Genomic DNA, 14,600 nt, shown 5'->3' with positions numbered 1-14,600 from the left:
TAGCCAGGTTAAAGCAGAAGCAGATTTCAGGTCATGTGTATGAGTCGACAGCCAGTGCCTTTAACCACTCCTTGCCCTACATGCATGCCAGGCATGTGCTATTTGTCTCCACATGCACAGAGTACCCCTGCTCACCCTGCCATCAGCAATTGCTCTAGAAAGAGACCCAGGGGCTGGCTTGACTGCAGTTTCCTTTTTTTTGAGACAGGGTCTTGCTCTGTTGCCCAGGCTAGAATGTAGTGGCATGATCACAGCTCACTGCAGCCTCGATCTCCTGGGCCCAAGCCATCCTCCCAAGTTAGGACTACTGGCACACATACATACCTGGCTAATTTTGTTTTTTTTTTTTTTTGGTAGAGACGGGGTGTCACCATATTGCCCAGGCTGGTCTTGAACTCCTGAGTGTAAGGGATCTGCTGCCTCGGCCTTCCAAAGTGCTGGGATTGCAGGTGTGAGCCACTACGCCCAGCCTGGCTGCATTTTCTGATCCATAACTGAACCTTAGACCATGATGATTTCTTTTCCTTCTGGTGTCCCAAATACCCATTTAACTCCTGAGGAGCCACTGAATTGTTAATTCAATGCTGAGGAAAGCCTTTCTAGCATTCTTACACATATCAGGTATGTGTATTGGAAGGGGGATGGGTGGGGGCCCCTTGGAAGCAGCCCAGCTGAGGAGACCCTATGTTAGGGCCTCAAGTAATAGAGATCTGCCTGGTAGGAGATGGTTCATGATGCCTGTGGCCAGGGCTGTGGGCCCCTGGTTCACATGCTTTGGGGAAGGTTCCTCAGAGAAGGCAGTGGCTTTCTTACTTCCATGTGTTATAGTTTATTAACTTTCTTTTCCACACTCACTGGGGTTAAGGTGCGAAAGGCATTTCATAGCGAGTCTTAAAACCAAATTAGGATTGCCAGGTAAAGGCTGCACAAGGAAAATGCCTTATTTCTGAAGTCCAGAGCTGGCAGGGGAGGGTGGTATGGCCCAGGGACTCCACCCTCCTGCAAAGGGAGAGGGCATACTGGAGAGGCATGGGGACCCACTCCGGCTCGCTCTGGGTGTTGTCTGTAGCTCTGGAATCTTGGTGAAGGATTTCCTGCTCAACTTAGAGGGCAGGCCAAGGGGTCCAGGCTGGGAGAAGGTGACGAATGGAAGGCAGAGGAAGTGACAAAGGCTGCCTCAACACAGCAGCAGTGAGAGGAGCTGAGGCAGAGGGAGGCAGTTACACACCCTGGCTCTGTAAGACCTCCAGGATGGCCCGGAGGATGGCAGCAGCTGCCACCGCCCCAGGGTCTGGCTGCTCCAGCCGTGCTGAGCTGATATAACTGGCTCTTCCGGCTCCAGCTTCCATATTCTTGGTGGCCTCGGCTGCAGCTTCGGCACTCTGGGGGATGGGTGTGCGAGCAGGTTCAAGGGCAGGCCCCCAGGCCTCCTCCCTGTCATGGGCAGAGTGTCTCTGCCATGCAGCCTGGCCCTGGACACTCTTGCCCTGGCTCTGCCAGCACCTTATGCTCTCTCACCAGGTGGAAAGTCACCTCTCATCTACTTCCAGCAGGGAAAGGGGCCGCCATTCACTGAGGCCCTGCCACATCCCAGGCACTGTGCAGGACTCTAAGCATTTCTTTAGACACATAACCGCCTTCTGAGATAGGTGCTCATCTCCATTGCACAGAGAAGGAAACCGCAGTCCAGGAAGGTGAACTTGCTCAGGGTCACATGGAGACAGGAGTCTGGTGGTTCCAAGCCTGTCTCCCTGGGTGGGGCCCAGCCTCACTTACCTTGACTGCTTTGGTCAGGACTTGGAACAGATCGGCTCCTGGGCTCTTCCAGGCTTGGAGCTCCTGCCCTGCTGCCCACAGAGAATCCAGCTGGACAAGGTGAGGGAAAGGGAGCTGAGCACAGGCCCTGCCACTGAGGGTGCTCTTTAGGGCTTACAGGCTCAAAAGGAGAAAGGTCTGGGGCCAGAGCCCAAGTACACACCATAGTCCTGTCCCCTGGGGCAGCCTTTCCATACCTGGCAGGGAAAGAAAATGAAAGAGGCTCACTGTAGGGAACCAAGGGAATCACTCAAAGGGTGGGGCTAGGGCCTGGTGGGGAGCAGATGTCACCAACCACCTCCCCCAGCCCAACCCTGGTCTGAGGCACAGGGCTCCAGCTCACTTCTGCATGGCTTCCAGGCCGGCGTCCATGGCAGCAGACCAGGCTGGGAGGCTGGTCTTGGCCTTGAGGGGCTGGGCAGCTGCTGTCAGAAACAGGCCATAGAGCTGAGGAAGATAAGAATGCTGAGCATGTGGTGCTGGCCAGGACCCCAGCTGGCCCAGCCACCTCCCTGTCAGCCCTTCAGCCCTTGGGCACCCACCGCCCCAGATGAGCCTCCCATCTTCTCCAGAAGCAGGACCGACAACTTGGAGAGCAGCTGGGCAGGGCTGGCAGGGGGTGGGCCCTCCTTCAGCCACTCCCGTATCGCTGTAGGCACACAGAGATGGGAGGAATTCAGAGACACTCCCTCCATCTCCCTGACTTCTAGCCAGCAACAGTGAAGGCTGGAAGAGGCTGAGAGGAAGGCAGAAGGAAGGCTTCCCAAGAGCCCTTACTACATCCAGTGTGCAGTCTGGAGAGGCGCTGGGCTGTGTAACTGAACGGGGCCTCGGGAGGTGAGGCCTGCCCCCAGCCCCTCCACCTGACACCCTGTACTCCGCTTCCTGGCCTTGTTATTTCTCCTTAGCCCTTTGTGCTAACATCCTCTGTTTTACTGGTTTATCTTGTTTACTGTTTGTCTTCCTCCCAGAACATAAGCCATGAGGGCAGTGATTTCTGCCTGCTTTGTTCACTACTGTATCCAGAGTTGAGAGCAATGCCTAGCCCATGGCAGGCACCAAATACCTTTTTCTTGAGTAATTGATGCTGGACAGTTAAGAGCTTTTCACTAGGCTGGGTAAACTAAGAAAAATAAGGACAACAGAATAAGTTTGCCTTGAGTTTTAAGTTATTCACTGTGAAGGATTTCATTTCATTCTAAGATAACAACCTCCTACCTTTGTGTTGTTAACAAGGTCCCTGTTGGTCAGGCTCGGTGGCTCATGCCTATAATCCCAACACTTTGAGAGGCTGAGGCGGGCAGATGGCTTGAGGTCAGGAGTTTGAGACCAGCCTGGCCAATGTGGCGAAACCCTGCCTCCACTAAAAACACAAAAATTAGCCAGCCATAGTGGTGTAATCCCTAATAGGGAGGCTAAAGCAGGAGTAGTGCTTGAACCTGGGGGGCGGAGGTTGCAGTGAGCCGAGATTGCACCACTGCACTCCAGCCTGGGAGACACACTGAGACTCTGTCTCAAAGAAAAAGAAGGTCCCTGTCTTCAGGAAAACAGGTGAAAGGGGAGCTAGGGTTTTGTGAATGACCTCACTTGGCAAAGTCCCTGGCACCAACCTCTGGCTGCACGGCTGTGGGTGGTGCCACAGTCACCGTCGCCGGCAGCCCGGTCCAGGGCATTCAGGTGCTCCTCCAGGCCCAGGAGGGTACTGCACACCCGTTCCAGCACCAGCGCCATCCGCTTCGAGGCTGAGCCTAGAAAGGGAGGATGGTGGGCGCCAGGGCCCTGGCCCGTCCCACCACATGCCCCTGCATCCTTTGGGAAGCCTGCCCCTTCCCCAGAAGCAGGGCTTGGTACCTCCTGCAGCAACGGAATCAAGGGCCTCCTGGGGCTCCGCAGGGGCTACCCGGCTCCGCTTCCGCCCGGTAACAGAGACTGCAGCCACGTTAGGCCAGGCTGCTGCAGTGGTTTCAGCATCTAATGGCAGCAAGATAACTCTTTTAGACATGGCTGGCCAGCCAGGGATTCAGGAGGGCTTGGACTCCCTCATCCTGGCCCTGGTGGCCTGGCTCTCAGCAGCCCTGGAGGAAGGGAGTCCACCTCAACCACAGACTGAGTGCCTACTGTTTACAGGGTTATGAAGGAAGTGTCCCTGGGGAAAGGGTCAGGCCTATCTGAGGAGGATCCTAACACCAACTCCTCCTAGTCCAGTGAGAGCTAGCAAAGGCTGGAGAAGCTTAGGGCCTTCTTCACAGGCTCCAGAGCTCTGATTGCCACAGTCAGCCCTGATGGGGTCTCCAAGTCTCCCTGGCTTCTTCCGGCCACAAGTAGCCCTGGCTTGGGTGACCCACGTTCCAGGTCTCACCTATCAGTTTCAGGAGAGGCTCATCCACCAGCAGGAGGGTGAGAGAAACACCAGGCATCTCCAGTGCTGACATGAAGGTGCCCACTAGGGCACGGGCAATCTTCACCCCACGGCCCTCTGCAATACCAGAGCGTGGCAGTCCAAGAGGGGAAAATGGGCATCAGGGAAAGAAACATAACAAATGAAAAGCAAGGATGTTGGAAGCTGGGGCCCTCAGGTTGGTCGGGAGATGGCCTGATTTCCTCCTGGCATCCCTCAACCCCACAAATGACCACGTTATTTCCTGGAGGTGTCCCCTACTTCGGGGCAGATGAGTAACTATAGGTCTCATTTACTCAGTTCAAGCTAGGTGCTGGGCACAGTATTGAGTGTCTTACATATGCTTAATCTCACTTAATCCTCACAACAACCCTATAAGGTGGGTATCATTATTATTACCCCATTTACGGACAAGAAAATGAACAAAGGCTCAAGGTATCCAGCAATTAGGTGGCAGAGAGACGATTTAACTCAGGCTCATCTGACAGCACAGTCCGTGTTCTCTGCCATCACAAGGCCCTCCCTCAGCCCTTTTCAAAGGCTGCAGGGTCCCCTTCCCAGTGCGAGGCTCACCCAGGGAGCGGACAGCAGCGTCGGCTATGATGCCCAGTTCCAGGAATGACAGGCCACCCAGGTTGTTGACCATCATCACAACCGAGCAGCCTGTGGACAGACATGACACCCCAGGTGAGACCCTCTGCCCCGAAGTGGAGGAAGGGCTGCGAGATGGGGTGACACGCCACCTACCAGGCTGCACAGGCACATGAGATGCATTGGTGGTGTCTGTCATGTGGTCGAGCATAAGTTTCACAATCTCGTCGGCGGTTGCCATCTGTCAGAGGGAGCCAAGAATGAGCTGCATCTGGGGGGCCTTGACCTTAGGGGAGCCTGTGCCAGGGGGACCACCTACCTTTATCCGGCGCACACCCGCTTCCCCGTGGATCCCTGCGGATACATGTGGTCAGTGCTGGCCCACTCGGGACCTGGGGATTTGCTCATCATTTTTATCAGGGACTCACACAGTGCTGGGCACTAGGCAAGGCACTGTAGGCACTATGAGTGGGTGGAGGTGGAGGGTGGAAATGGACAGAGTAATGAAGAACATGGTCTCTGTTCTATGGGAGCTCATGGCTCGGTGGTGGGGATGGCTTTAACTAGAGGTAGTCAAGGTGGAAGCACAGGGGAGGAAGCAGAAAGCTTTGTGGTCAGGTGATATTTGAATAGCCCTTGAAAGAAGGTGCATTCTGGCAGGGGCAGGAGGACGTAGGAATGGTGAGCAAAGGCAAGGAGGTGGACAGTGCATGGAGCCCCACGTGGCCAGAGTCCTGAATGTGGATGGCAAAGCAGGTAGAAATCAGGCAGGCTGGGCCTCAAATGTCCAGGTAAAAATACTAAGACCACCTGGGGACAGGACCAGGTTGACAGCTCTTACGGTATACAAGGTGGGCAAAGTCCAGGGCTGAGGGGCAGGCAGGGCTGGGATGGGTGGCCACAAGCTTACCCAGGCCCAGCTCCACCTCGTCGGCTGAGAGCTCAAAGGTGGGTTTGGAACCAGGGACACTGCAGGAGGATAGGCTCACCCCCAGGGTACCTATGAGAAATGAGGCATATAGGGATGACTATTCTGCTTTCAGCACTGGGTGTCAGGAAGGACAGCAGCAGCATCTCACAAGGCCTGCCCACAGGCACCCTCTTCTCTGAGAAAGCTTGCCAGACTCTCTACCTCAGCTATGGTACCCAAGGCCACCAGTCCCCAAGAGCTCCCCCAGCGATACCTTCCGTCACCTTCTGGGTAATAACCTGGGGAGCCCCATTAGGCAACCAACAGGAACCTGCTCCTCATCCCAGGGCTGTTCCAACCTCCCCCACTCACCTCCTCAACTCCCAGGCCAGCACTCACCCATGGCCTTGGCGACCATGTTCACCTGCTTCGTGATCTCCTCCAGCCCCACACCTGCCTCAGCCAGAGCACCTGCCACCTGCAGCCACACAGAGGTAAAAGCCCCGGAGCGGAGGTCATCACTGTACCACATTGGGTAGAAGACAGGCAGGGCATGAATTTCTTGTCGGGAAGGGAGAACCTCAGGATTTCCACACTCAACCTGGCCCATCACATTTAGGGCAGAACAGCAAACTCCCCTCATTCAGTCTACCTGCCAGGAATCTTCAAGAATTCCTATCTGTTGGAGTCAGAAAAGACTTTACAAATGGGGAAATGTGCCCAGAGAGGGGAGGTAACTTGTCCGATGTCACACACCCGGTAGGTGGCCAGTTTCCCAACTCTAGGGTTCCAGAGTTCTCGCTCCAATAGCCTTGCGACTGTGGGTCACTTTACGCATCTATCCATCCATCCATCCATCCACCCAATTTTTACCAAGCACCTAGTATATACTGAAAAGCAAAAAAGGCAACTAAGTCACAGTCTCCACCTTTAAGAACTCACAGTCTGGGGAGAGGTTAGGGAAGCAGAGAAACAAACTGAAAATGAATGTGTGGTGGTAACTGCAATGATGGAGTCCACACTAGTAGGGGTTGCCAGCCAGCGCAGGGTAGTGGGGAGATGGAGATCAGGGAGAGCCTCCCAGGTGGGGAGATATCAGACAGAGCTGGGCTTCTGCAGAATGGTAGGAGTTAGCCAGGCCAAAAGGAGCCTGGACAAGAAAGAATTTTCTGGGCCACAGACACTGCATAAGCAAAGCCAGAGATGAGCCACAGCCTCTCAGGTACGGGAGCTGGCGTGACTGGACTGTAAGAGGAAAGTAGGGATGATGGGAGATGAAGGTGGGGAGTCAGGGAGCAGGGTGAGGGCTTGTGTTGACTCTAGGCACTCAACAAGGCTTTCAGCGGATGAACAACCTAGTCAGATATACGTTTTAGAAGACACCTCTGGCAGTAGGTGGAGAATGGATGGGCAAGGCCAGAAGGCAGGAAGCAGGTGGGGGACCCCAGTGAGGAGGCAGCTGCAGCCATCAAGCATGAACAGATGACTCCTGAACCAAGGCGAGCAAGAGTGGTGGGGTCTGAGGAGGATGTGTGTTATGTACACTTGGGAGTAGAAGTGCCAGGACTGGGCAACTGATTAGGTATGGGAAAGAGAAGGGGACGGGTCTGGGAGAATGCCTCTATCTGGGCTTAGGTAGCTGAGGGGTTGGGGGGACCTTCTCAGATCAGGGAACACTGGAGAAGAAGTAACTTCTTGGGGAAGGGCTGGAAAGGTCCAGTTACTGGGTGCTGCTAGGCAAGCAAAGGCTGGGAGGGGCTGGCAAGCAAAGGCTGGGAGGGGCTGGCCAGCCTCTGCGTCCTGGGTGGAAGCCCACCTTGTGTATAAGCACTGTGCCACACAGGCCCCTCCGGCCTGCCTTCTTCAGGACAGTGAAGGCGCTGTCGTCCCCAATCACCACCATCTCCACTGGGATGCCTTCAGCCTGGGCCTGCTCCCGGGCCAGGCCAAAGTTCAGCCGATCTCCAGTGTAGTTCTTCACGATGAGGAGGGTCCCCACTGAGGAAGCAGCCGGCAGGGCTCAGTGTGCTTACTGTGCCCTCCTGGCCGCAGCCCCTCCCACACACCAGGTTTACCTGTGCCAGCCTGGGCCACTGCCCTGATGGCTGCCAGGATGCTGCCCACTGCCGGGGAGGTGAACACGGCTCCAGCGATGACCCCGGTCAGCATCCCCTTCCCGATGAAACCTGGAAGTGGAAGGGGTGGAGTGAGCATGCCGGGTGGACTTGTGCCTGTAGTCACTGGGGCTTCCTACGCTCCTGGGGTCATGGTTTGGTGAGCCCTACTGTGTGCTTGGTGCTCAAAGATTCCGCAGGTCTTTGCATGGCTGACTCCTTCTTAGGAAGCACCTTAGAGAGGCCTTCTGTGACCTCCCAGTCTGAAGCAGTCACCCACTCCCTCCCCGGGGACTCACTATTCCTTTGCCCCATTTTACTGTCTTTACGAAGTCACGTAGCACCCTCTGAAATGATCTCATTTACTTTTGTGAATACCTGACTATTGCCTATCTCTCCTAAGTAGAAAATAAGCTCCTCGAGGGCAGAGACCTTGTCTGTCTGGTTCATTGTGCCCAGTACAGTGCCAGGTATGCAGTGGGCTCATGAGCGTTTGCCGAATGAATGAATGGATTTGCTGAAGGAAGACAGGAAAGGGACAAATGATGTGCAGCCTAGTCCCTGCCCTCCAGGAGCCCTCAAGGAGAGTTCACATCCCTGGCTCCTAACAGGAAACAAGCCAGGACAGTCCGTGCGTGGGACATGTCAGGTGAGAATTCAGAAGAGGAATGCTGCTCTAGGCTGGGAGTCAGGAAGCCTTCGTGGAAGAAGGGGTGGGTCTGCTGGGCCTGGAGGGTCCAGAAGACTTATGGAATCACCAACTCTCAGGGCTAGAAGGACTTGAGAGATTGTTTGGCCCAAGTTTCGTAGTTTTTTAGATGTAGAAACAGATTCAGAGAAGCCATGATGGGCCCCTGATCCCAGCCGGAGGAGAGGGAGAGTGGGAAGCAGCCCCAGTTCCTGAGTCTGGGCTGGGCTCCGCCCTGCACCTCATGGCAGCACTGAGGATCTTCCAGGAGGCCCCGTCCACTCCACCAGTACCCCCTGCCCCACCCTAGGGTGCTCACCAGCATGGGCAGGCTCATGGCCAGAGCCCCCACCCGACAGCAGTGCCACCCGGCCCTTGAGGCTGTCCAGGTCAGAACGGAGGGCCACACGGTGGCCCTGCAGGAGCTGCAGGTTGGGGTTGCAGGCCACCAGGCCGGCAAGGGCATCATCAGCACAGCCTGCCACCGAGTTCACCAGCTTTTTGGAGGTCTGCAGGGGAGGGGCGAGAAGGAGATCAGAGTGTGGTCAGCACAGATGCCTCCATTCTGCCCAGCCATTCTGCTGTGGTGCAGGCCCACATCCACCTAAAAACTCCAGGAGCACAGCACTTCCTTGAGTTGGGCGACATCTTATTAGGTGGGTATTTCTGTGAGTTTTCAATAACTTGTGTCTTTCTATTCAGTACCTAATTTATGAAGTGTCTTGTACCACACCTTTAATTTATCCTAAAAAATGGCTTCAATACAAAGAAAATGGGGGGAGGTATTGTCCTTAGCATAAAGTATCTTAATCAAGTTGGGGCCCAGCACCTTCTTCTGTCAAAGGAAGAAAAGCCCCAGGCTGAGGCTCCTATGCCAGGGGAAGGAGCTGAGCAGGTTCCACAGTCACTGCTGCTCCAATGCAGGGCAAACATTTCCCCAGCTTCCTGGTGTGCCAGGCCCAGCGCTAGGCACTGTGTGTAAAGATAACAGCCCAAGAACAGTGGCTCATGACTGTAATCCCAGCACTTTGGGAGGCTGAGGCAGGCAGATCACTTGAGCCCAACACTTTGAGACTGGCCTGGGCAACATGATGAAACCCCATCTCTACAAAAAATATGAAAAATGAGCTAGGCATGGTGGTGTATGCCTATAGTTCCACTACTCAGAAAGCTGAGGTGGGAGGATTGCTCGAACCTGGGAGGTCACAGCTGCAGTGGGCTGTCATGGTGCCACTACACTTCAGCCTGGGTGACAGAGTGAGACTCCATCTCAGAAATAAAAAAAGAGGTAATAACACTGTTCTTGCTCTCAGTGAAACACAGCAGAGGTCAGCCATGTGCAGGTACTGCTACGTGAGGACTGCATGTGCACCACAGGAGCACAGAGGATGGGCTGCAGCCTCCGGAGGGGCCTGGAGGTCTCTGTGAAGGATAAGCAGGACCTGGATAGGTAAAAGGGAGTAGGAGGCATGGCGGGGAGGGAAAAGGGAGGCTCTTCCAGCCAGAGGGGGAGCACAAGCCAAGGCCTGGAGTGAATAGTGTGGTGGTGCCAGGAAGCAGGGGTGACCAGCAGGGAGGGGTGGGAAGGAGAAGGCTGGCCACGGGCAACCTCAGGAGGGCCTGTGGGCAGGTTGGAGGAGAGTTGCTGAGTAGCACCGCCAGGCTTGGCTGAGTGGATACGGGGTGTAGACAGAAGTGAGTAGTGTGGGGGCCAGAATGAAGCACAGCTTGAGCTCTGCTGTCATGGGGACTTAGGTTCAAATCCCACTTGTGTCTCTCATTAGCTGCAGGAATTCAGGAAAGATACATCACTGTTGTGAGCTATAAATACTTCCTCTGTAAAACAGAGATTTACAAGAACAGAGTCTATGCCTGTGGTATAGTGGAAACTCAATCAAAGGGAGCTACTCCATTTTTTAAAAAGGCTATGAAAAGCGGGAGACTGCTGAACAAGGGCTGCAGCCCCTGCCTTTGTCCTGAAGACGGAGTGAGGCTGGGGCCCAACATGGACCCAGAGGGCTGGGCTCCCACCGCCACCTGGTGGCCTGGCGGGAGCTTGCAGCTGAGCCAGGTCCTGGCAAGGTGAACTTCCGGCTGTAGCTTCTTCCTGAGCCCACTAGCAGCAGCTCCTTTGTACAAAATTTGGCTCTGATGCCTCCCTGCCAACCTGTCCTGCGATTGGCCAGGGCCAGGGCTAAGCCACCTGCTTCAGAGTAGCCTAGGTCTACAGGGAGCAAAAAGAATAAGATAGCTTCCATTTGCCAAGCAGTGACTACAGCCAGGCCCAGTTCTAAGAGTTTCTGAACATGTCTCATTGAATCTTCCCAACAACCCGATGGAGGAAAGATGAGCCCAGTGAGAAAACTGAGGCACAGTTAAACGATTTTGCCCAAGGTCACACAGCCAGCAGGTGTCCAGGTCTGCCTGGCTCCAAAGCTGGTTCCCTTTTGGCCATATCATGCTGCTTTCTCAAGGAGCTGAAGCGAGGTGGAGGGTGACAGAGGTTGCCCTAGAAAGGGCATGGGCTTGTGGCCCTTAGAGCCTACCAGGGACCAGAACATACAATGAGTTGGCCTCACTCCAAGCCCAGCCTCCAGTACCACTAGCCTCCAAGAAAGTGGCCTGCTCCCCATTTTGATAATGTCTTGCCTGAGATTTTCAATAATCCCTGCACCACTGAGAGGATGGAAAAGGAAAGGGAATGACGTGAGGCCTCCAGGACTCAGCCCTTCCTCTGTGCTCCTGTGTCGCACATGCAGTCCTCACGTAGCAGTACCTGCACATGGCTGACCTCTGCTGTGTTTCACTGAGAGCAGGAACAGTGTCCTGGAGGCCTCACAACCACTAGAGATAAGCCTTAATCTGCTTTATAATGCAGATAAAGAAAACAGGCTCAAGAGGTTAAATCTTCTGTAAAAGGTCAGGCAGCTCATCAGTGGCAGGCTGAAATTTGAATCCAGATATGTTCAAGGCTTGTTTTGGTTCAAATCAGTGGGCCTGGAGCAAAGCCCAGGGACACGGCCTGGCTCCCACACTGTAGATCCCAGCTCCAAACCGGCCGACATAAGCCCCAGGGTTAGGACAGTCACATGGGCATTCTTCACGGTTCCTTCTGTGACTGGTACAGTGTCTATTACAGAGCAGGTAACTGTTCTTGTTCTACTCTGAATGCAAGACCCAGATAGGGGGCAGAACAGCTCTAAAGGGACTCAGAGACTGCAGCCCCAGGCCTCGCTGGGACTAGTGGCCTCCGGGAATGAAGAAAAGCAGGAATCAGGCCCTGGGAGAGAGGATGACTCTCTCTCTTAACTCCTGAGCCTCAGGAGGTAGTAGCAGCTCTCGGTTAGGGTGTAAGGAGCTCTAGCATGCCCAAGTGCCCAGGGCTGGGATCCCGCTTTGAGACCATGCTGCCCTTCCCCTGCCCCAGCCCTGTATTACTCACCATGGTGGGGAGGCTCCGAAACAAGCCGAGTTCACACCTTTGTACCAAGTTGCCAGAGGATGGACAATCCTGTGTTACCTGTGTTTGAGCACAGCGGAGGCAGCAGCAGCACCTGCAGGAGCGGGTAATGTACAAGCTGCTGAAGGCACTTGCAGCCGACTGGCACAATCACACTTCAGCGCCCTCGTAATTAGGGAGCTGCCCCAGACTTCGGTCCAAGTCCAAACTCTAGTACGTGGGCTATGGATGGAGAAGAGTGTGGGGCCGACCAAGGTTCACGCCTGCACTTGGCTGCCGAAAGACAGATCAATCCATGTCAGGCACAGGGCTGCCTTTATACCGCACCTCCACCCACTTCATCACCGAAGAACAGTGACCCTCAGAATAACTTTATCTTTTGCATAGGCATCACATGCAGTGAGAAAGTTAACAAAGCTCTTCACACGCTTGCTGTCATTGGGCTTGGCACCAAAAGGGTGGGGGATGGGGGGAGCTACCCAGTTTGTGATCCCATTTTACTTCCGGGACACACACTAGGAGAGCTCTAGGGCCATATCCAAGGTCATACGGGTAAGAGCCAGGACCTAAACCTCTGTTTTCGTTTTTCTACAAAGAGTGTGTTTTCACTACTGCCTCGAAAGTCAGGCACAGTCTCTGCTGTGGGAAATGCAAGCTGTAAACCACAATGACATTCTGGCTTTCCTCAGTTCAGCCCGGTTCCGTGGCGTGTTGGCCTCTGTGCCTGTGTGTGGGTGCACAGTAGGAACAATCAACATAGCTCTGCACCTAGCTCTGCCTCAGCCTACTTGGGGTTGGGGGGGAGGTCTTAGGTAAACCAATTCCTCCTTAAGTCTCAGCTTCCTTATCTGCAAAATGGGGGTTGGCTCCTCTCTGGCATTCCGCGAGTGAGCTAAGCCACGTGGTTCTCCTCTAGTTCCCGGGGAGCCTGTTTGATGCTACCCTGGAAGCTGCAGGGCTGACTGCCCTCCTGGCTCCTTGGGGTTCCCTACGGAGAGATGCTGGTTTTGTGTTTGAGGTTCGAATTTGTAGAGCCATAGGGGCACCAGTAACATTGGGCGAGCGGGCCGGTGAGCCCTTCTAAGAATCAACGCGCCAAAGGGAGGAGGTGAGCGTCCTGGTGCCCCACGCCGAGGGGTCGTTTTAACGTCAGGGGAGAGCACCGGCTGGATCTGGAGGAACTGAGAGAGTGAAGGGGGAGGCAAGCAAGGTTCCAGTCGGGGATGTGCACAATTCGCGGTCACTTCCCTTCCCTCTCTAGGCCTCCGCAGTCCTTCCCTTTCCAAAAGGAGGAACAGCCCCGAGGACTCCTGGAGCAACGGAAGGACAGGATGCGGGTAAGGACGAAGGGCGCGGAACGGGGAAGGGAGTCCGCGGGCGAGCTCCGAGGACACTGGCGCACCTCCCCCGCCGGCTCACGCCCGTATCCGCCACCTCCAAAGGTACCACAATTTCCCGGGGAACCCCCAACGGCGCTCTCTCATCCGGGTTCCGCGGGCGCTGGCGGAAAGAGGCGAGGCGGCGCCTCCGGGGGCGGGGCCTCCTTTGGTTGGCGGCCTCGGGCTTCGGGAGTCCTCCAAGGAGCCAGGTGAAGCCGTCCCGTGATGCCCCTCGCCCCGGCCGCTCTGGCCTGCAACGTGTATCTGGGGCGGAGGCAGCGGCAGTGGAGTTCGCTGCGCGCTGGTGGGGGCCGCCAGTCTCTTTGCTTGTGTCCCTCTCTCTAGTGTCGCGCTCGAGTCCCGACGGGCCGCCCCAAGCCTCGACATGTCGTACAACTACGTGGTAACTGCCCAGAAGCCCACCGCCGTGAACGGCTGCGTGACCGGTGAGGCTGCCGGGGCCGGAGACCCCGGCAAGGGAGGGAGCTGAGGGGAACCGCGGCCTAGGGAGGCCCGCGGCCCGGGGGCGGCCGGGCAGGAGCAGGCCCGGCGAATGGGAGGCGCTGGCGGCCGAGGAACCTCCCCCGCCCCGCTATCTCGGAGGAGTCGTCTCCATACGCGCTTTTGGGGGGGTTAGGATCCTCTCTCGAGGTCCTCTTTCGTCCTGGGGAGTTCACTGGGCCTCGAGGACAGGGCGGGCCCAGTGAGACCCAGAGAGGAGTGTGAATTGGTAATACGGTGTTGTCTGGGCCCGGCAATTGGCCTCGTGGGGCCGGGAAAAGGGAAGGTGTTAATGACGACTTTGGGGTCAGGATTTTCTTGTGGAGAAGTCAGGGGGGGCCCAGGAGGTGGAGGGATGTGAAGAATGCCCGCATTCTCCCACAGAGGGAGAGGAGCTCTTTCCGGGCTAACCGCTTTGCCTGGGGCTGTTGTTTACATGAGGGCCCTGCTGGAGAAGAGGGTTTGCCTTGCCCGGCCCAGTGCAGGGTTTGCCTTTTGACGATGTGCTTTTATTAAAGACACCGATGTCCAGAACCCGGGAAGAATCATCTGGAGCCCACATTCTCAGCTGAATATGCAGACCCCAAGCTGGCATGTTTATGTGCAGCCTAATCATGATTCCAAAACAAAACTCTATTGTTCAGAGATGGAGGTAGCTGAGTGTGGATGGGGGTGTTGGTAGACTGCCAGGAGGGCAGGGGATGTGGACAAAACAATGTTTTCATGTAAAACTCTGGGACTTTT

The 14,600-nt window shown here is 55.5% G+C and overlaps 2 protein-coding genes across 2 annotated transcripts in view; one reads left to right on the top strand and one right to left on the bottom strand.

Moving 5' to 3' along the window:
* Positions 1–805: 805 nt before the first annotated feature.
* Positions 806–13,482, bottom strand: TKFC (triokinase and FMN cyclase). Its single transcript, XM_010335351.3, has 18 exons — positions 13,379–13,482; positions 11,959–12,070; positions 8,836–9,025; positions 7,790–7,900; positions 7,531–7,712; positions 6,114–6,192; positions 5,715–5,804; positions 5,124–5,158; positions 4,961–5,045; positions 4,787–4,876; positions 4,175–4,291; positions 3,667–3,786; positions 3,426–3,563; positions 2,358–2,464; positions 2,159–2,262; positions 1,979–2,012; positions 1,777–1,866; positions 806–1,382 (listed from the first exon to the last, which is right to left on the bottom strand). The coding sequence occupies exons 2-18, from the start codon at positions 11,959–11,961 to the stop codon at positions 1,221–1,223; spliced, it is 1,737 nt and encodes a 578-aa protein (XP_010333653.1). The 5' UTR covers positions 11,962–12,070; positions 13,379–13,482; the 3' UTR covers positions 806–1,220.
* A 54-nt stretch (positions 13,483–13,536) lies between these two features.
* The window catches only part of DDB1 (damage specific DNA binding protein 1), a 35,663-nt gene continuing 34,599 nt past the window's right edge, over positions 13,537–14,600 (top strand). Inside the window, exon 1 of the mRNA XM_074401555.1 lies at positions 13,537–13,801. Within this exon, the coding sequence (XP_074257656.1) occupies positions 13,741–13,801 (61 nt within the window). The 5' untranslated portion in view covers positions 13,537–13,740. The remainder of the gene's footprint in view (positions 13,802–14,600) is intronic.

This window comes from Saimiri boliviensis, chromosome 6 (assembly GCF_048565385.1).
Source record: "Saimiri boliviensis isolate mSaiBol1 chromosome 6, mSaiBol1.pri, whole genome shotgun sequence".
NCBI classification, from domain to species: domain Eukaryota; kingdom Metazoa; phylum Chordata; class Mammalia; order Primates; family Cebidae; genus Saimiri; species Saimiri boliviensis.
Note: the sequence above shows the minus strand (reverse complement) of the source record. Positions and strands in the feature narration are given on the sequence as shown.